The 19672-nt window shown below is 38.8% G+C and overlaps 1 protein-coding gene across 1 annotated transcript in view; it reads right to left on the reverse strand.

Moving 5' to 3' along the window:
- Window positions 1-14771, reverse strand: part of CSTF3 (cleavage stimulation factor subunit 3) — a 53479-nt gene extending 38708 nt beyond the window's left edge. Inside the window, 4 exon segments of the mRNA XM_086613682.1 lie at window positions 4963-5058; window positions 5188-5237; window positions 5240-5288; window positions 14731-14771. Of these exon segments, the coding sequence (XP_086469808.1) occupies window positions 4963-5058; window positions 5188-5237; window positions 5240-5288; window positions 14731-14760 (225 nt within the window). The 5' untranslated portion in view covers window positions 14761-14771.
- Window positions 14772-19672: the final 4901 nt, after the last annotated feature.

Genomic DNA, 19672 nt, shown 5'->3' on the forward strand with positions numbered 1-19672 from the left:
AGTATTCTCAGTTGAAAGTAGCACTAAATAGAATTTCAGCCAAGAAGTCTATTCTACTTTGACTTCTGATCACTTCAACTTCATCCTGACAGAAGCCAGTTCCCATTTTTCCCCAAGCAGAAGAATTTTGGTGGTATGTATAACAATTTTTTTCTCAACTCAAAACCAGATTAAAGTAAAACGGGGAAGAAAATTCTTTGAAGAAACACAAACATTTTAAACAAAAACAATTATTTTTCTAAATGGTTTTATTTACATTTTTCATATACAAGTATGTTAAATGATACATTCTGACTAGTATCCACACCAGTGTGAATTACATAAATTAAAGATACTGATGTATTGCATATGATGAAATGCAAAACAATCAACCCTAAGCTTTGGTCCCACCCTCTGAATCCTCATACAGTATCTGGTTTGTTACTGAGACATCTAAAATTCAAAGTGTTCATATCAAATAGAAGTTATCTGAACAAATATATCTAGTTTCATTTCTTTAGAACAAGCAATAACACAGGAGTCTTACTTGCAAAATCTGCAAGACGAAAAATACATATTAACAGCCAAACACTTTACACGCATGTTACTAACTTGGTATTTATTGTTTCTAGACTTGGGGTATTTGTCACAACTGTCTTGTGTTTATGATTTTCAAATCTTTAATTACGGCAACTTTTCAACCCCTACTAACAACAGTTCAAAGCAACCAGGACATAAAGCAATATACTCAACAACGAAAAAGGCAAAAAGGTGTGGTGTGAACTGGCCTGAAACATTCAGGACAATTACAGATTAAAGTTTCTACTCAGAGCAACTGGAACTAAAAATTCTTTAGATCATTAAAAAATGTTGCAAATACATTAACATAGTTTAATAAATGTGCTTAAGGGGATTTTCAACCTGGTGATTTCTCAAAGGAAACTAGCAGAGAAAAAGGTGACAACTTCAAATGCTTGCTTCAGAACTACTGAAACATTTACAACACTGGTAAAGTAAAAGTTCTTTCGAGTGCATGAAAAGCATTACCGAGTCTTTCTTTATCTAAAAGATGGTTCAAACAGTCGAAGAGACAAAGGAAATAGTAATCAACAGCTGGCCCTATGGGATCATAGTGCATATTACATCAGAATTTATTTTTACATTTCTGTAGCACCTTTTAGCCAGATGCCAAAAGCACTTTAATCACTGAAGCGAGCCTCACAACAACCCTGTGAGGTAGGTATCTGTTTTAATAACAGCAGAACAGGTTAAATGACTTACCCAAGAAGACACAGCAAATCAGCAGACCAGGCTAGAATCCAGATCATGTCATCTATGAATTTATATTATGGCATATGTGGGACTGAGACTTACATGATCCTTTTTAAAATTGTGAAAGAGGTGCTGACGTGAATTGATTCAAGTTTTCTGGAAGTAGATTTTCATGGGAAAGGTATCAAGAGAAAAATGTGCTTTAAGCAACTAGAGAAAACAAGAGTCTGAGTAAAACGAGTGGCATTATTGTACCACTTCCTAAATTTCAGTAGATGCAGAATAGCAAGTTATCTATTTGCTAAAATACTTATCAAAAACAGACTACATAGCCTGTCAAATTTACTAAACGAAATTGAAACTCTGTTCTCATAAGACTTAAGCATTCAGATGCTCTGACCCAAAAATGTTGTGAGCTGAGTTTCAAACAATTCTATTATTTCTATGTCCTGCAACTGCTTCTTCAAATGTCAGAAGAAATAAGAACCAGTGTGAGAATCAAGAGTTTTTGACCAATTCAAACTTTAATAGTAAAGTTCCCATTAACAAACCGTCAAAGCATGCTCTTCCCAGTCCATCTCCACGTTCTACTGCCTACCAAACCAGTCATAAGAGACTGACCAGAGCATATAAATCAGTGCTTGACACATAAAATGGAAACATGAAGTATTTGGACTACTTCAGCATAGTCTGTATATCAATAGCAGTAAGTTAGATGACACACTAAGTGTTGAGCATTGCTTTACACTCTATTCCACTAGGGAACAAAGTCATACACAAAAGGGAAAACAGAGTCAGTGAGCTGAACAAACACTGCCAAAAACAAGAGGTAATCACAGCAGTAAGGCCTGCACTTTGAAGTTTTACATCACAAAATGAACTGGCATATGCAAGGAAATAGCTTTTGTTCATGGAGATTATAAACAATGATTTCTACTTGAAAATCGGAAGTGACCAAAAACAACACATTCCTCAGGTTAGGCAAGAGGAAATCTAAAGGTTTCTAACAATTTTATAAATAATACAGGTGTCAAAGGGCTAATTCCTTTCTCATAAGGCCATAATCATAACCCTCACCCTAGCTCATCTTCCAGTAACGGACGACCACTAGGTAATGATATTCAGCTTGGATTTATGTCGTTCAGAGGACAAAATTCTCTAGTGAAAGACAATCTACCAGAAAACAACTGCCATTTTCATCTCCCTTTTTGTCTTTCTGTGATGCGAAGAGGAAACATTATCATGTTAAAGAGGAAAGCGATAGGCTTGCTTTGACATAAGGAAAAAATGCCGCTTACAGACGACTAAAGATTTAGCAATTTTCAGATTTAAATACCAAGGCAGTGAAAGTGAATCAAAAGCAACGCTAAATAAAGATTTACCACAGGTTTACTTTCCCATCAAGGCTGGAAAGATATATACTTCTGGACTATCCAAGAGGATAGTCTAATCTCATCTCTAGCAGGATGAGACTACTGAGATTTCCAAGGAAAAAAGGTTTTGGAAAATACCTTCTCTGTATTTCTTGTACATCTTAAGGCTGCAATAAAAGAAGCCTAAAAATAATTCCCCTATCTCAGGTAGCCTTAAAAGATTAATTGAAATCTTAATTTATATTCAACCATGCTGCTAAAAGAACATTTGAGAAAACATTTCATTTTGAATTTACTTTCAGACGGGACTGTACATATGATATGCAGCTTAACAGTGTCTAATTGTGTGAACGCATTTTTTTAGAGAGGAATTTGGAATTAAAAAGTTATTCAGCTTATAGCTATAAATGGTTATGTATACCAAAAAGGCAGAAATAAGCACGTTGCTTTTTAGTTAAATTGGTCACTATGTGAGTTTTGAGAGAAGTTACTGGAAAAAGGAAAAGTTGAAAATTTAAGTCACAACGGGGATTTAAAAAACTTGCCTGTTAATATGAAAGACAAATTTCAAAAAAGTTATCTCTTACATTTCTTTCAAATATAACCCTTTTCAAGTGTAACCTCTACCAGAACTCTACAGTTCATCTTTTTCCATTGTTTTGCATAACAGAATAATGTATTCAATTTCTCTCATATTTGAAGTGTAGTTATAGACAGACACACACACAAGCTAATGATCTTTATGTCAATTCTTTCCTTCTCAAATTACTTGTGTTACCTGGTTACCATACATGCTAGGTAGAAGCTGATCTTTCTTCATTGAAGAAGCACATAAAAATTATACCCTAGACTATTTTTTAAGCTTTGCCATTGTTTATGTTTCTAAATACTACTGAATTGTAAATTAGTTAAAAGGTTTTAAAGGGAGGTAATGTCTGTTGATTCATCTCTGAACATGACTGAAGACAAGAAGCCTCAGACAAGAAGCTTTACACTACTTTCTGCTGAAAGATGTACAACACAGTACAGGCTTTCTGAGGTGGTCTTGTTCACTTCTTAAATTTGAGGCATGGGAAAGATAAGGTTTTAAATAAGCACAGAAATCAGCTAATGCAATCCTCAAACTAGACTAGATTCTAAAGACTAGATCCTGCAGCAAACATTGCAGGGTTCATTGCTAATGGATTTGGTTGCAGGGCCCCCAAAGGAAAAACACTTATCTGTATGTGTTAGTGCATTTACAATCTCCCAAATATGTCCAATCATCTACATTCCAACTACTACTACAAACTACTGAAAGCAAAATAGTGAAAATTCTATGATATTGAATTAGTTAATATTAAATCTAGGTTGCACTATTTTGCACCACTAACATCTTGCTATAAACTGCAATATAAAAATTTCTTTTAGTTCCCAATGATTCTAATTTAATTTAATAATCTTCAAAATTTACTGCCAGAACACATTTGGATATGTAATTCAATGTAAAGATATGATAACTACGCAATGCAGTTTTGTCACTTAGATTGCTGCTTAGCAATTTTCACATAAAATGGAAAAAAATTCAGCTAGCTTATTTCTTATTTACAGAACACAGACTCCCCATCCCTGTAGTTTAGAATGTAGAAGATCTCTCTCAAGAAAAACATGCAGCTAAAAGATGCCCACAAAAAAGCATGTGTACTGGTATTAAAGATCAGCTACAGAAAATGAAAAAAACCCCACCCCAAACTCAGACTATACAGTGCATTTCATGGCATGTCATTAAAGACTGTTTAAATAATCAATGCACTTAGTGGGAAGTTTTATGTAGTTATGTAAACAATCACATTTTGGGGGGGATTTTTAGAAATTAATGCGTTGTGCTAATGCATTTTGTCAGTATTTTCATTCCAGAAATCAGTTTCCATCCCACCCCTCCCTGAAAACACTCAATTCCCTAAGAAAGCAAAAGAATTGAAAGATCCAAACGTTCACAGAAAAGTCATTCAAGTAAGTTTGTACGTACAAATAATAATAAAAAAAAAATCCTCTAAGTAAATGACACGGGAGGCAATAAATGGACACAAGTAAATAAAAGGCTAAAGCACTCCAATACCATTTAAACGGTTTTAATGTTGTTGCAATTCCATAATGCAACAATCATCAACTTATAAAAGACCCAATACTTTAGAATTCATTTAATCACTCCTTTGTACCTATTTTACAAAATAAAGGCAAGGCATATTTAAAATCCCCCTTTCCCTACATTTTATGAGCCTATCTTATTCATTCTTACGAAAGTGTAAACTTAAACTCCTACTATACGTTATATAAGAAAGAATGTAAAAATATTAACCTCTGCTTCAATGTACAGTTTCCAGAATCTGCCAGAACTGGGGAACTGGGCAACAAGGCGTTCATAGGTCTTCCGTGCTTTGTCTATAGGTTGATTCTAAAAATTGAAAATCAAAACAGCATTTACAATATTATGATTTATGTAAATGAGTATGCTGATTTTACTCCAGAACCAAATAGCGTGAGTGGACCATAGATAAGGAAATGTAATCCTATGTCACTAAACCTGTGCCTCTCGAATGAGAATGCTCCAAGCGTCAAGGTCATATGGATTTCTTCTAGTTTCTTTTCAGCTTTCTTCACTTTTTCTGGGACATATTCAGCAGCCTAGAAAAATTAAAAAGAAGACATAAGAGATCACAAGTAGAGCTTGAAAAGTTCTGTCCCAGCTACAAAGTCAAGCTAATGACAACATTCTGGCAATGTAACATTCCAGATCTGTTTTTATGATGGAGTTGCTGAATTGTAATTTTATCTGGAAAACAAGTTGTCCCAGTAAGATATTGTGCTCTTACAACAAGTTCTACTTATTTAGTGTTCCTGCAAAAAGCTAGACTAAACTAAATGTTTCTAAAACACCAGAACAAATTTGAGTTTGCCAGAAAGTTTATTGCACTATGAATTTTAAACAGTTCTACTGACCTGAAACTTTTAAGATGCAAAAAGTAAATGCAGATCTATTTTTCGATTACAGACTTCAGCTAGACAAATCCAGGCTACTGCACGATTCCTTCTCTATACATAGAACAGTATCACAAGTTACAGATTTAACAACAAAACGAAGAGATGACAGGTCTAGCAGCAATTTATACATGTTATCCAATTTCTTTGTTAACTTTCTGATCTGTCAATCAGCGTACTCTTACACTTGTCTTCCTGGAGCTTTGGTAGCTTTGGCACAGGCCACCTTAAACTATTTTTTTTTTTTTTAACACTGACACCTGTTTTGTAGTTTAAAAGTTTTTTTTGATACTAAAAGCTTTACCAAATTGAACGTTAACTTGCTAAAACAGTTACTATTATAGTATAGACAAGTCTTAAAATACATGCTTGTAATTTTACAATTAATGATACGAAGTTTTTTACTAAGCATGAAATATTGTTCTGACCTGTACTCCAAACAGTTTATTTACTAACTTTCCAAACTTGTCTCATTTTCAGGGAGATGTCAGCAGTCTCAAATCACATGATAAATTCTTGCCTTCGTGAGATCTAACAATAGTAACCTGTAAATTATTACTGCAAGACCTTTCTTGAGAAATTTTCAAAGTTAGCTACCTTTACTAATTACTCTTCGTAATTACTACCTAATTACTCTTCGTATGTATGAGTCTGTATTGTACAGTGCAGTGTGACTGATTTACTGTACAGAAAACTCTAAATAAACCCCTGTCAAATGCTGAAAGATTATTTCAAGGAAACAATTTTAATTCTTAATAGTGGATCTAGGTCAATACATAGCTCTGAAGATGAAAAATATAGTAAACAGGATAGAGACAACTGATAGTCCTATCAGAGGCACCATCACCCACTTATAAAGGAAAGAAGAAATAGACACTACAGAGGTATGACTTCTAGTAAAACTAACGAGCATTACTATTGTGCATCACTACTGCACAACAATCCTGAAGGAAAGCAGACATTCCAAGAATACAAATCCAAGGTATCATTAATGGATTTTACTGGAAGACCATTTACAGTGGCATTATATGAAGATAAGTTGTCAGTGAAGTATTGAACAAAACAGTGACTTAAAAAAAAGAAAAGAAAAAGCAGGGTCTGGCAAATGCAGTAAGCCTGAGTTACTTAGGAACACCAACTTTATTTTCAGGAATGCCCTGCCACTTTGCTTTCGTCAACCTCTGCAAATGCTCAACCATACGACAGTTGCTTATGTTATACATTGCAATTCAACTTGACAATTTAGAAAAGCTACTGGGTTTTTTTCATATTTTTCAGCACTAGCAGATTTTGTGTCAGTCCTACCAGAAGGATATAATTCAAGGCATATGCCTTAAAAGATTTAAAATTAAGTTTACTTACAAAATGGACAAATAATCAAAAACATTGCAGAACTGTTAAACTGACATGTAAGAGTAGCCATGCATGAAAGAGAAATAAAAAAAAAAATCAGGAGGGGCTTTATATGAATTTGAAGACCGTTATTCTTTCGGTTCAGTTTTTGAGTCACCATTAACATGAATTGCTCAGAGCAAAGCAATGTAGCTTGGAAGGCAAGTATCAAGTTCCACAGCAAACTAAATTATAAAATTAATTTGATTAAAAAATCAAATTAAAAATTAGTAGCTCAAAGCTGGCAGCTTAAAAGTAGGAAATTTATAAGTTTTTTGTATTAATATTTTTACACTCATAGAATCATAGAATGGTCAGGGTTGGAAGGGACCTTAAAGATCATCTTGTTCCAACCCCCCCGCCATGGGCAGAGAAATCCTCCACTACACCAGGTTGCCCAAAGCCTCATCTAACCTGTCCTTGAACACTTCCAGGGATGGGGCATCCACAACTTCTCTGGGCAACCTGTTCCAGTGCCTCACCACCCTCAATGTAAAAAATTTTCTTCCTTATATCTAACCTAAATCTCCCCTCTTTCAGTTTAAAGCCATTGCCTCTTGTCCTATCACTACACACCCTTGTAAAAAGTCCCTCTCCAGCTTTCCTGTAGGCCCCCTTTAGGTACTGGAAAGCTGCTATAAGATCACCCTGGAGCCTTCTCTTCTCAAGGCTGAACAGCCCCAACTCTCTCAGCCTGTCTTCACAGCAGAGGTGCTCCAGCCCTCAGATCATCTTCGTGGCCCTAAGTCTGTAAGAATTCTGACTCTGTCATACTGCATGTTATAGGTCAACTGATACAGGCTTAAGATGCAAAACAGCATGAAATGAACTAGTGGTTTTATTTCTTCAAAACGACATGTATAAACATATTTTAGCTTACAGAAGACAGGACTGAAGCTGAAATTTCGAAAGTTTATAGGCTATTTAAGTTATCTCTACAGATGACCCAAAGTTGAAACATTGTTTATTCAGCAAAGCACTAATTCAAATTTGCCCACATCAGAGGTAAGCATTGCTTCTCATTTTATTCCATCTCAGTGAAATCTACTTGTCTCACACATTCAGTTAAGCATGTATTATTTTGCATTCTGCTAGACAGAAATGCCTGCTACGATATTAATGTCAGCTACAATAAAAAATAACCCACTCTACAAAAACAACTGAAGTATTTGTTGAAGCACCGGGTCCTGTGTGGTAAGTAGCAACTTTCAAATAGGAAAAAGTAGAATGGGACACTGAAGTACAGCTCAACTATTTTAGTAGTAGTTCAGTTGTATTTCCTCAAATCTTTCCATGTGACACACAAAATGACTCAGCTGACACTGCAGTGAAACAGTTAAGGCTTCCAGGAATTTGATTTCACCTATGCAGATATAGGACAATAAACTCAGACAGATTGAAATAAATTAAGCTGGTGAAAAAATAAATGCTGGTAAGATGCATAATCATAGCAATCCTATATTAATTTTGCATATTTAATACAGGACTCCTCATCTGTGTAAGAAGTATAATAAAATGTTAGGGTTTTTATTGGAAAAATAAAATACTAACATCATAAATTAGCAAATATTCACCTAGCAGCAGCAGATAAAGTTCTCCATACAGTTACATACGACAAAAATTACACAGCTCTACAGAACTGAAAACAACAATATAATCAGGGTTTTAAACTGCTTGGAATTTCTTGTACCTTATGCCAGTGAGCACTCTCCCTCCTATCTCTATCCATCTCCAGGACAGATAAAAGCCATCCATGTTTCCAACAGGCAAACTGTACTGCGGGCAAATCAGTGCCCTGGTTCTGTCTGAGTCAAAATAAGGTCTCATTACCTTGGGCCTTCACAAATAATCACTCCTAATATATTGGAGAAACCAACTTAGGATTTCCAGTCTGGACTATTTTGCCAGAACTAGGCATGTGAGCAAAGATGCATTCAGTGAACACATCAAATCTGTGAGGACTAACACCTACTGCAAGCATGCAGAGAAAGGGAACAAGGAGCTGGACTTTCAACCTAGCTCAACTATAGCCAGAAAGACATTCAATGCCGATTTTGAAAACTACAAGTTAACTGCACTCTGTGCTTAGATCTCCTGTTATCACGGTTCAAGGGTATGTCTCTTCTGATTATGTATTTTTCATTGTACTGCTTGTACAACAGCCCATATCCAGAACTGTGAACACTTAGATATTGTGTGCCTGTTCTGTGCCGTGGTCTTGCTCCTAGATAAGCATTCTCAGGCCCTCCTGGTTAACAGGCACTTCAGTTAATCTCATCCCATAACAAGCCAGTTCAGGAAGTTAAATCAGCAGAAAAGCAATCCTATTAGAAGAGTGATTAACTTTCTAATGGTTCAGCTCCCTGATTCCAGGATCAGATGTGATGCAGAATAAAGGATGCAAAACCATATAGGACTTTAGCAGTCCCAACTTAGATCAGCTTAAACTACTGTAAAACAGCACTTAATCAGATAGATATTGGCTTTTAACTTTTCTTTACTGCCTGAAAAAAAAAAAAAGATGCAAAGAATTGTTGCATAATAACTAGAAAACTTTTTTCTTCTGTTTCTGATAACTATGTTCAGTATACCTCATGACTCCAAAGTGTGTAAGAAAATACCTAGCCAAACATCTCTTTCAACTATTCGCACCACCTAATGCACCCAAATGCCTGAATCCTGTTTCCACAAAAGGATCTTCTGCAGTGAAAGGAAAACGTATTTAAACAGCTGTTCCACCTGTGAATTGGCCAGATTACGATGCTTTAAAAGCTACCACTAATGATAACATGAACTTCTACATACAGGACGTATAGGCCGTTGTACACAAAAAGGCAGGAATTTTAATGGCTAGTTCAGGCACACTGGTTTAACATTCAAAATTAGTTTCATGTTCATTAAGACAGAAGCTACCATTTGGAGGTTTCAGCTGGCTGCTGCACAATTTACACAGCCTGGACTGCAACAGATCCAATGAATATAATTTCCAATATATTAACATGCAATTTAAACATGGTTAGTTGCCCAATTAGGTTAATTTACAGGTTTGTCTAGCCTAAGCTTTTTTCTTAAAAGTTTAGTTACAGCTGTATGTGCATAGATCAAGTTTTAAAATCCTTTCTTCGGTAACAAATCCCTTCACTACACTATAGTTATACCTTATCAATTCTTGCACTTTCTTAAATCTGTTTTTAATGCCTTGCCTTCTTCTATTCTACTACTAAATCAATTCATCTGTGAATACAATCATGAAAGAATTTTTGTCCTTAAAGACAGGGTCACTACTAACAGACATAACCCAGCATATTCATCTTAAATAATCTTAAAAGGCTACTTTTGTAAATACTTCCCATCCCCTCCTGTTTTAGATCTCTGAACAAATCAAGGCTTTTAGATTAGTAACAATTACCATTCTTTCCTTATGGGATATTTATGAAATGTTAGCATTTAGACAAATACATTTTCCGTTTCAACTTCTTGGCATACCTGGAATTTACTGACTCTGGAAATGCAGCTAAAATATATAAGTTGTTTACAATTGTGTAAAAACTGGAAAAAACCACCATGTTACCAACTCAAAAGTCTTCCTCCACCAATCCTTGTGTCCATTCTGTTTACAACCTGTTCCTACAGTAAATGTAAACAGTGACAGTAAACCCAGTTTTACCATGTATCATACAAACCAATATGCTCTTAGAGGAGTTTCTTTCAATTGGCTCCTCCTGAGATGTTAAACACACACAATCCTGCAAGAATAAGCTGCTGCTTTCAGTATTGCGCTCAATGACATCTATTTTCAAAATGTTAAGCTAGAGTTTACTGCAATAGCATTTACTACTGGGTTTAGAATTCAGAAACTTACATGATGTACTACACCAAACAAACACAAAGCATGAATAAGAGGAAGGAGTAGGAAGAGACAAAAGTACCAGTAACAAACTGGAATAGACTACTTTAGATAGAGGTCTTTAGTCACAGAGACAATACAGACACCTCTTTTTCCACAGCTGTCTTGGACCACACTCATAGTCATGTAAAGTGACATACATCACAGACTGAGGAAGGTATCTTAGAAACAGTTACAGGACGCGTGAAATGCATGTTCCAGCCTCAAAAGATTAGAAGGCAACTAATGAAGTAGTAAAGCATATATTGTGTCAAGTCTTCAGATAAAATTGATGCCTGGTAACTATACATCTATTAAGTGGATACAAACAGTGGTTTTGTCACTGTAGAAAAAGGCAGAGAGCACAACGAATTTAGGTCTTATTAGGTAGTACATGAAACAACCACCACATGAATGAAATGAAACTAGATGTGTACATTAAGGTCCAGGAAAATGTAAAGACATACATAAGCGCAAGTGTATACTCTTTGCAACCTCAACACAAAGAGATTGGGAAGAGCTTGTCAGAGAATTTTCTGGCAAACAGTGGCAGATGCAGCCTTTCAGTTTACAAATGCAGATTCCTATAACAGAGACAGAGCTAAGTGTTTGGTATTCTAAAAACTGGCCTTGGAACATCTGGTTTGTTAAAAATCATGCAGACCTTGCCAGGAGTCTGGCAGGGACCTAACAGATTTGAAGTCCTGTGATCATTCAACTAGTTCTGCACAAATTATTTTGGGTCCAGTGTAGTTAACACAGCGCAAAAATTTAAAAGGTACTGCAACAATGCTGGCTACATCACATTTCCTTGCCCTCCTGTCCCAGTCTGTTCTACAATAACGATTCAAGGAGGAGACAACCTACATAAGGTAGCTTAGGCTGCTTTCCTGTGTAGATCAGGAGCCTAACAATGCCTGGAGCCAAGCTAAGCCTGAAGTCAGTAAGGCCACATTTCAACTGCACTGCACCTAGTACAATAAAACCTCCTAAACCCCAGCTGGGTCTTTAATCTTACAGTACCTTTCCTCTCTCACTCTCCCTACATCCAACTTTCTACTCTCTGTTCTTCCTTCCCACATCACCACAGCTTCATACTTGCTGGAGACAGTTTAGCAACTTGTTATTCACCTGGCTGCTTTTGGAAGTCCCCTCCAAACCCTAAGATCTGGGAAGCAAGATGAAGACATTCCTGCGTGTCAGTGAGTCAGAGCTAACAATTCTGTTTTGTCAAAGATCTTTAACATCTGCACCATTCAGTGTACATCTTATGCACAACATGCAAACTAACTGTACAATTACCCCCTTAAGCTGATCTAACTATGTGATGGTCAAGGAAAACGGAATCCAAAAACTCAGAAGCTGGTCATGGAAGCAGCAGGTGAAACCTGAAATAAAGTCAGATGCAATCCAACCTCTGCCTAGCTTCAGCTATCTACAGAACAGAACATTGAAAACCATGCGAATATTGTGCATGTAAAATCAGAGAGCCCTTCAGATAGCAATAGTTACAATATGTAGCAGCTGTAGCATGGGGAAGGGAGAAAGGCACAACTGCTCCAGTCACAATGTTGTTTCTCCTTCCACAGAGACACAGTGAACTTCGGTGTATCACACTCTGTAAGACCACAGTTAGACTGGCATCAATGCTTAGTAAGGCACACCTGCCTCACTACACAAATGGATGAACAGTAGCATTGCTACGGACACAGATACCAAATTATGGCCTATCTTAACATTAGGAGTAAGAAACAGAAGTCGGCCAGAGTAAGAAAAAAAACTGTAGAGGACAAGTTACTGAAACTGAAGAAATTAATGGAGGGACATAACTGACCAGAATCCAGAGGTCTTCATAAAGAAGATGGAGTAAGAAAAAAAAAAAAATTAATCCAAAGTATAAAAGACTTGTGTTTGGTATTTTTCACTTTTTATTTAAAGTGCACCCAACATGAAAACAGTAATCACAAGGAGTAAGAAGAATGAATGTTACTATGGATCAAAAAACAAAATCCAAGCCATGTGTACATGCTTTACGTAAACTGCAAATGATGATTTGCAATTCTTTGAATGCTACAACTCTGTGATATACAATTGCAATATTAAAGCTTTTACTTTCCAGAATAGCTTTTACTTCAGTATACAGACAATAATTCAATGCTTTGTATATTAAATTCTTCCTTGCAAAAGGAAATAAAACCTTAAATTAGTATTGTTTAAGTTAAAAAGTAATGTATTGAAAGCTACAGAAATACACACACTACTTTAACCAACAGTTTAATTATGCAATTAAATCTCAAGGTAAGTTTTAAAAAAATATATTGGAGTAGCTTAAACGTGAAACATATTACAAACCAGAATTATCAAAATTTTATTTTTGTATATTCTTACTTCTTCATAGTCATCTACTTTGTGATGAAGTAAACCATTCTCAAGAATCTCTTGCTTAAACATATTTATTAACCTGATCATCTTTGCACATACAGGCTGGTAATTCACAGGATATTTTCCTAATAAGACAGAAACTGGATGTTTTACATTCCCACCCTCCCGCCTCTCCTCCGGAACTGGTGATCTCACAGAGCTTACACACCACCCTTTCAGAGTACAGGCCCAGACACACAGAAATATAACCTGTTTTGTAAAGGGACACATTCTACAAGGAAAAGCTTCTTAAGGGACCACTAAGTTATCAGCTTAATTTTAAGTATTTTCGCAGGCTACACTGACCACTAAGGCATGCCACAACGTTATCAATCACTCCTCCCTCAGTCAAAAGCTTTCATCCCCACCCTTCCAATTAATACTGATTTTAAACATAGCCCTAATTATTAAAAAGACCTGTTTAAAGAAATTCTGCCATTAAGAAGGCAATAGTTCATGGTAACACCAGATTTTAAAAGATGACATATAACACTCATCGCACCTGCCTAGAAAATAAGTGATGATAAATAGACATTTTAGTATGTAACTACCAAAACTAACCGAAAAAGTAGTTGTTTCCCCTCCCAAAATTAAGAATGCTGTACCACAAAGAAGATTCTTTATGAAATGAGCGTATCTTTATTGTTTTTAAATTTAAAAGTGTTTTAATACCTTATTCTGGAGGGAAAGAATATTGTTAAAGGGGCATACAACCTTATACGTTAAGCGCATATGTTCATCGGACGCTCACTTTAGAAAACACTGCAGACATATCAGTGTAAAGAGCTTATTCGGGTTTGAATTTTCTTCCAGAGTAGGGGTACTCAATGACCGCGAATAAACGAGACCAGGAAAGCAAAGCTCACTAGAGTACCTATAAGTCCACCTCCAGCTGAATTAAAGATCGCTTAGCAGAAACGCGAAGTCTGGGAGAGACATAGTTTTCAGAGCGTTACTGGTTTTACCAACGGCGGCCGCTGCGAGCGGCCCCGCGAGCCCCTTCCCTCAGCGCGACGCTTGGTGGCCGGGGTAAACCCGAGTTCCTTCGAATGGGTGTGTGCGCTGGGGGAGGGGAGCCCTCCGCCGACCGCGCAGCTGAGGAAACCAGCGGGGCTTACAGGCGCAGGGGAGCGGCGAGGGCCGCGCTCCGGCCCACGGCCACGCTCCCCTCGGCCCCCAGGGCGGCCCGCGGCGTGGCCGCCAGCGCGACGGCAGCTCCGGGCGGCGGCCCACCCCACACGCTGCGCCATACACTCAGCGCCGCCGAGGCCTGCGCAGCTCGACCACCACCAGGCAGCCTCGGGCCGGGCCGCCCAACCGCCACAGCGGCCCTCTCCCTCAGCACTCCCCTCACGGAGCGGCCTGCAGCCTCACCCTCCTTCCGCTCACCTGGTCACCAGCAACTCCCTCTGCGGACATGGTGTGCTAAAAAGAGGCCCCCGACAGATTAAAAACCCCTTTAAAAAGCGCCCGGCGCTGCTGCCACCGCCGCGGGCGGCTCCACCGGTCGCGCACACCGGTGCGGCCCAGAGCTTCAGCAGCGAGAGCGGCAAAATGGCGGCGCGACGCCTCCACTCCGGCTTCCAGCGGGGGCGGGGGCGGCGCCGCGCGGGGCACGCCGGGAAAAGCCAGAGGCGGCGCGCGAGGGAAGGGGCCGGTGGGAGGAAGTGCGTCACGGCGGCGCCGGGGCGGAAGTGGCCATGAGTGCGGCCGCGCGGGAGGTGGCTGAGGGAGGGTTCGGCGGCGGCCCGGCGCCCGTGGCGGGGCCTGGGCTTCCTCGCCGGCGCTGCAGGGGGCAGGGCTGCTCTCTGTGGGCGGGCCCCGCCTGTTTCCCGCCGTGTAGGGGCGGGATGAAGCGCCAGGGCTTGTCCCGGCACCGTGAGCGGGTCGCTCCCTGAAGGGCGGCCCCTGGGGGCCTCGGTAGCCGTGCTCATGGCGCCTGCAAGGGTCTCTGTGGGCGTTTTCTCCCATCGCTCGGTCTCTGTTTTCTGTCGTAGAGCTTATTGTTGAAACACTGAAGAGCAGTGGGCTGAAATGAGGAGGTTTTGGTGATTTCTAGGTATGTCCCTGGGGGCTCGTCCTGAGCTGTTTCTTTAACGAAGCGTTCCCTTTTGAACAGTCGCTTCTTGGCAGCAAGCCGGCCCTCTGCCCTTGGTGGGGTGCCGTCAGCAATGCTTGCTAGCCGTAGACCATCTCTACCACCTCGCAAGAGCTCTTGTTACTCAAGGAGGCAAGTTCAAAAGACAGGCTAAGAGGTCATTGTCTCCAAAGACCTCATGGACACAGGAGACAGCTCCCCCTAGAGCTACATAATTTTATTTACCAAGTAATCACTAAGCTGTCCATGAGAGAAGGCCTTTGAATCAGCCACTGCAGAGAAACTGTCTGCTATGTGAAACAAATTCATAGAAGGAGTCTTGGCAGATACCAAGGTGAAATCTGACTTAGCTACCTTCACAACAGCAGTGTAAGTGTTCTTAAAATTGTATAATACAGTCATATTTATGCAGAAATACTTAAAGTAACTTGATAGTAGCACTCTTTGGGTTACTTTCTGCTTTGTCTTCTATAAATCACCTTAATCCACAGCAATGTGTGGAAAGAGTACATAAGAAGAACATAATATGTAACAAATTCTTCTGAAGCTTGGGGAAAAAAAAAAAGCAAGCAGATAGTCGACACTTATTTGACCAATCTGTGGAGTAATTTTTTCTTCTCAGTATTGAAGAATTCTGATCCTGTTGTTCTTCAGTAGTTACATACAAACATACTTACCAATCTCCCTTGATAGATAAGCTGTCCTGTTCTCCGATTTTGTGATACCAGGGTAATTTGTTGTTTCTTATGGGCTGTTTCTTCCATGTCACAACAGTTTCTGTTTTGAAAATACTTGATACATAAATACAACTTCTTTCCAAAAAACCTGCGTTTCCAATTCATCAGTGTAATGTTTTTCCATTTCCCATCTAGGAACCAACTCCTTGTAAGTAATCGCTTAAGCAATGCTGGTGAAACTTCCAATTAGATAATACCTATGTTATTTTAGGCCTACAGGATGTCAGCTGTCTTAGTAGCCTGGTTGAAGTTTTGTTCTAATTCTTTGTTTTGTTTTGGTTTGTTTGTTTGTTTGTTTTTTTGTTCCAAGTGTATTTCTATTCTAATTCTAGCTGCTTCTGGTTTTGGGATCGCTTTATTCAGTTTCATAAAATGATAAAGGTGTTTTTGAACGATGACAGCACTAATAACATCTAGCTTGTCTAATAGAATGAGTTAATCAAGAGCACAATGAGTGATGCCTTATGCCATTTAGACTTTTGCTCCTTACTTTCTATAACCCCTCACCCCACATAATAACATAATGTGCTATCTCTTAAACTGATGGTGTTCTTGATTTCTGTAATTTCATGCATAGAACAGACCCTGGACAAAACCCCAGCTTCTGTAAATACATCTAGCACCTATTCCCTTTCTGTCAAGTGTTCCTGTGATAGCTTGAATGAACTGTGGCTCTGATACATGGTCTTAACTCTGATGCGTTAGTTGGATAAAAGTAGAAGTGCTAATATACAGAAATAAAATTAAATTTTAAATTCTTATTGATATGTTGTACCTCACCGCCTCAGCCCTAATAGCTTGCCTTGTTTTGCAGTTAAATATGAACTTTTTCACAATTGTGTGCTAATGAAGATGTTTATGTTTTGGTGTGAATCTCTCAAAAGGCAGTATTACAAAACCTGTGTGTAAATGATAGGTTATGTTTCAAAGTAACTTTGCAAATGTTTCCTTGTCTTTAAATTTAGAGTTTAGATATAATAGTGTTAGCTTAACTCAAGTTTTGCCTCAATGTAACTTAAATTTGGCCCTCATGCAAAAGTCTACTGGCTTAAGTTCAGTAGTGTTGTAAGTTTGTGCTAGTTGATCCGTTTGACAGGCTGATTTGGAGCTCTCTTGTTGATGGTAGCGGGGCAGATAATGGGGATGCGGCAGCTAAGCTTACAACTGCTTAGTTGCTAATTCCTTCTACGTAGCTGAAACATTGTTTTAGAATGTGGCTGGTCCTTCCCTTCCTTCTGAAGCTGTGTCATCTCCAGTGGAGTAGCTCAAGGCTTCTAGCCGGAGGTAAGTGGAGCAGCGAAGGCTTGATTACAGGCCTGTCTGCTTGGGGAAGCTGCACTTTAATTTTCAGATGGTTTGTGATACCAAAGCAATAGGACATTGCTAATATGTACTATGTGTGGTGATTCATGCTTAGTTCAGTAATTGGCATGAAAATGGCTAGCTATGAGTTAACAAGTAAACTATGACGGATTATACTGCTCCGAGTGAGTGTTGCAGAAACTGAAAACAAGTCTGAAACTGAACATGAATTGAAGACTACTGTATTTACAGTTCAGTGGTACTTAAATATTTCTGCTTGGAAAAATAGACAAAAATTGTGTGTCACTTAGGAAAAACAACTAGAAGAAAACAAGATCTTGAAATAAATAGGTGTTGAACCTTAAAGGCTGACAGGCCAACATCTTGGCAAACCATAAAGGGGAGCAAATGTGAAAGGAAACTGCTTTCACAGAGCTGGGGCAGTGGTTATCAAATAGAGCTGACATACCTGTCTTCCAAGTGATTTCGGCTGCCACAGCAGATTATTTTTTAATACTAGTTACAAAACCGCAGGTTTTGTGCAACCCTTTTAATGCAACTCTATAACCACTAAAAATATTGTTTAGAAACTTTTTTCAAAAGGATTCACTCACAGATATAATTATGTCTGCTGAATGCTAGAGAGAATGTTTACAGCTCTTAGCTTTGAACTACCCTATTAACTTCTATGTGTTAATGCTGAATCTTAAGCTGCCTGAATGCAGAGGACGCTGAGGATTGTCCTCCCCACTCTGTCATAATATTTTGGGAGTCTATGGGCTGTGTCACCCCTCCTCTGAGAAGGATTTCTGCATATATAGAGTGAAGACATGTTGACCTGAAAACTGAGAGACCCTGTCTTGCTCTTGGCAAGAGTGATAGTGTGCCCTGTTGTTTCCTCGGCTGAGAGTTCTACGGTACTTTAGTATCCCTATAGAGCCTATAATTTGTCCTTTTATATTTCTAAATTGACAACACCATGGGAATTCTGTGAACTAAAAAAATAAGGTAGTCTGAATTTGTATTCCCACAGGCCACAATTAACAACGAAATTCATCTTTTTGCCAAGCTGGTTGTGCTCCCCATTTGACATCCACTGGTTCAGAGTGAGGTGTGTCTCACTAATTGGTTGCATCAGTGGCAAAGATGAGGAAGGAAGCAAAACCCAAGCTAACGAGCTTTGCTGAGTTTGTTTTCTTGGGCTCTGCACTGGTACTGCTGAAGTTTGTAGTGAAGAGTGAAGGAAGCAGTTGAAGGGATTTGGGCGGTGAGGAGGAGAAGGCAATAGTGTTCAGTGGAGGATGGTATCTTAGAAGGACCTTTCAGCTGTCAGGAATGTCAATGTGTGAAACTATTTGCATGGGCATGCGACTGGGAGGAGCTGTGGCATCAGGTCTGTTGCCTGAGTAATACTCTCTGAAATATTTTTTTTTTTCTGGGCATTTTCTCACTCTGATCACCGTGTCACATGCAGCACAGCACTGCAGAGCACTCCCTTTGCTCTAAATACGTTATTACGGGTGCTGAAGTAGGAGATTGGAGCAATGAGCCGCTTGCTCGCTATGTGAGTCTTAGTCAGACTGCAGGCACCGTGAGGTTTGGAAGGAAGACCTTAATATGTCAAAATAATGCAGCCTGGCTATCAGATCTGTTGCCAGATTCAGTAGTGGTCTTATTTATCTTCAGTAGCTGGGGAGATGTCTTATTTCATCCTAGTTCTGCCTTGTTTCCAGTTCATGCGTTCTGTTGACTGCTGTAGGCAATCTGCACAAGAAAGGCATGGTGGACATACACTGTGTGTGTTATTCCAGCTACCAGTGTCTGAGGTGCTGGTGATTATCATCCTAGTAGAGGTTTATAGTATGAAAAGCGCAGAGAGAGTCATGTGTTGTGAAAGGTGTCTAGATGACAGGAACAGAAACACGTGTTGTCAGCTACAGCAAACGATGAAATTCTGTTACCCAGTGAATCAGGCTTCATGATGAGAGTCTGTTATGAAATTAAAAAGAAGGGAATCAGTGACATGCAAGTGGTAAATGATGTGGGTGTAAGGCAATGAAAGGAAGTTTCTTTTTTGGAGAGTGCAGATAAATTTGTCAGGTTTTAAAGTAAGTTTATTTAAGGAGTGAAACTAATTTAGAAATGTAGTGTATAAGCAAAGAACAAAGGTGAATGGATTGGTGAATAAGTAGGG

This window comes from Tauraco erythrolophus, chromosome 6 (assembly GCF_009769465.1).
Source record: "Tauraco erythrolophus isolate bTauEry1 chromosome 6, bTauEry1.pri, whole genome shotgun sequence".
NCBI lineage: Eukaryota > Metazoa > Chordata > Aves > Musophagiformes > Musophagidae > Tauraco > Tauraco erythrolophus.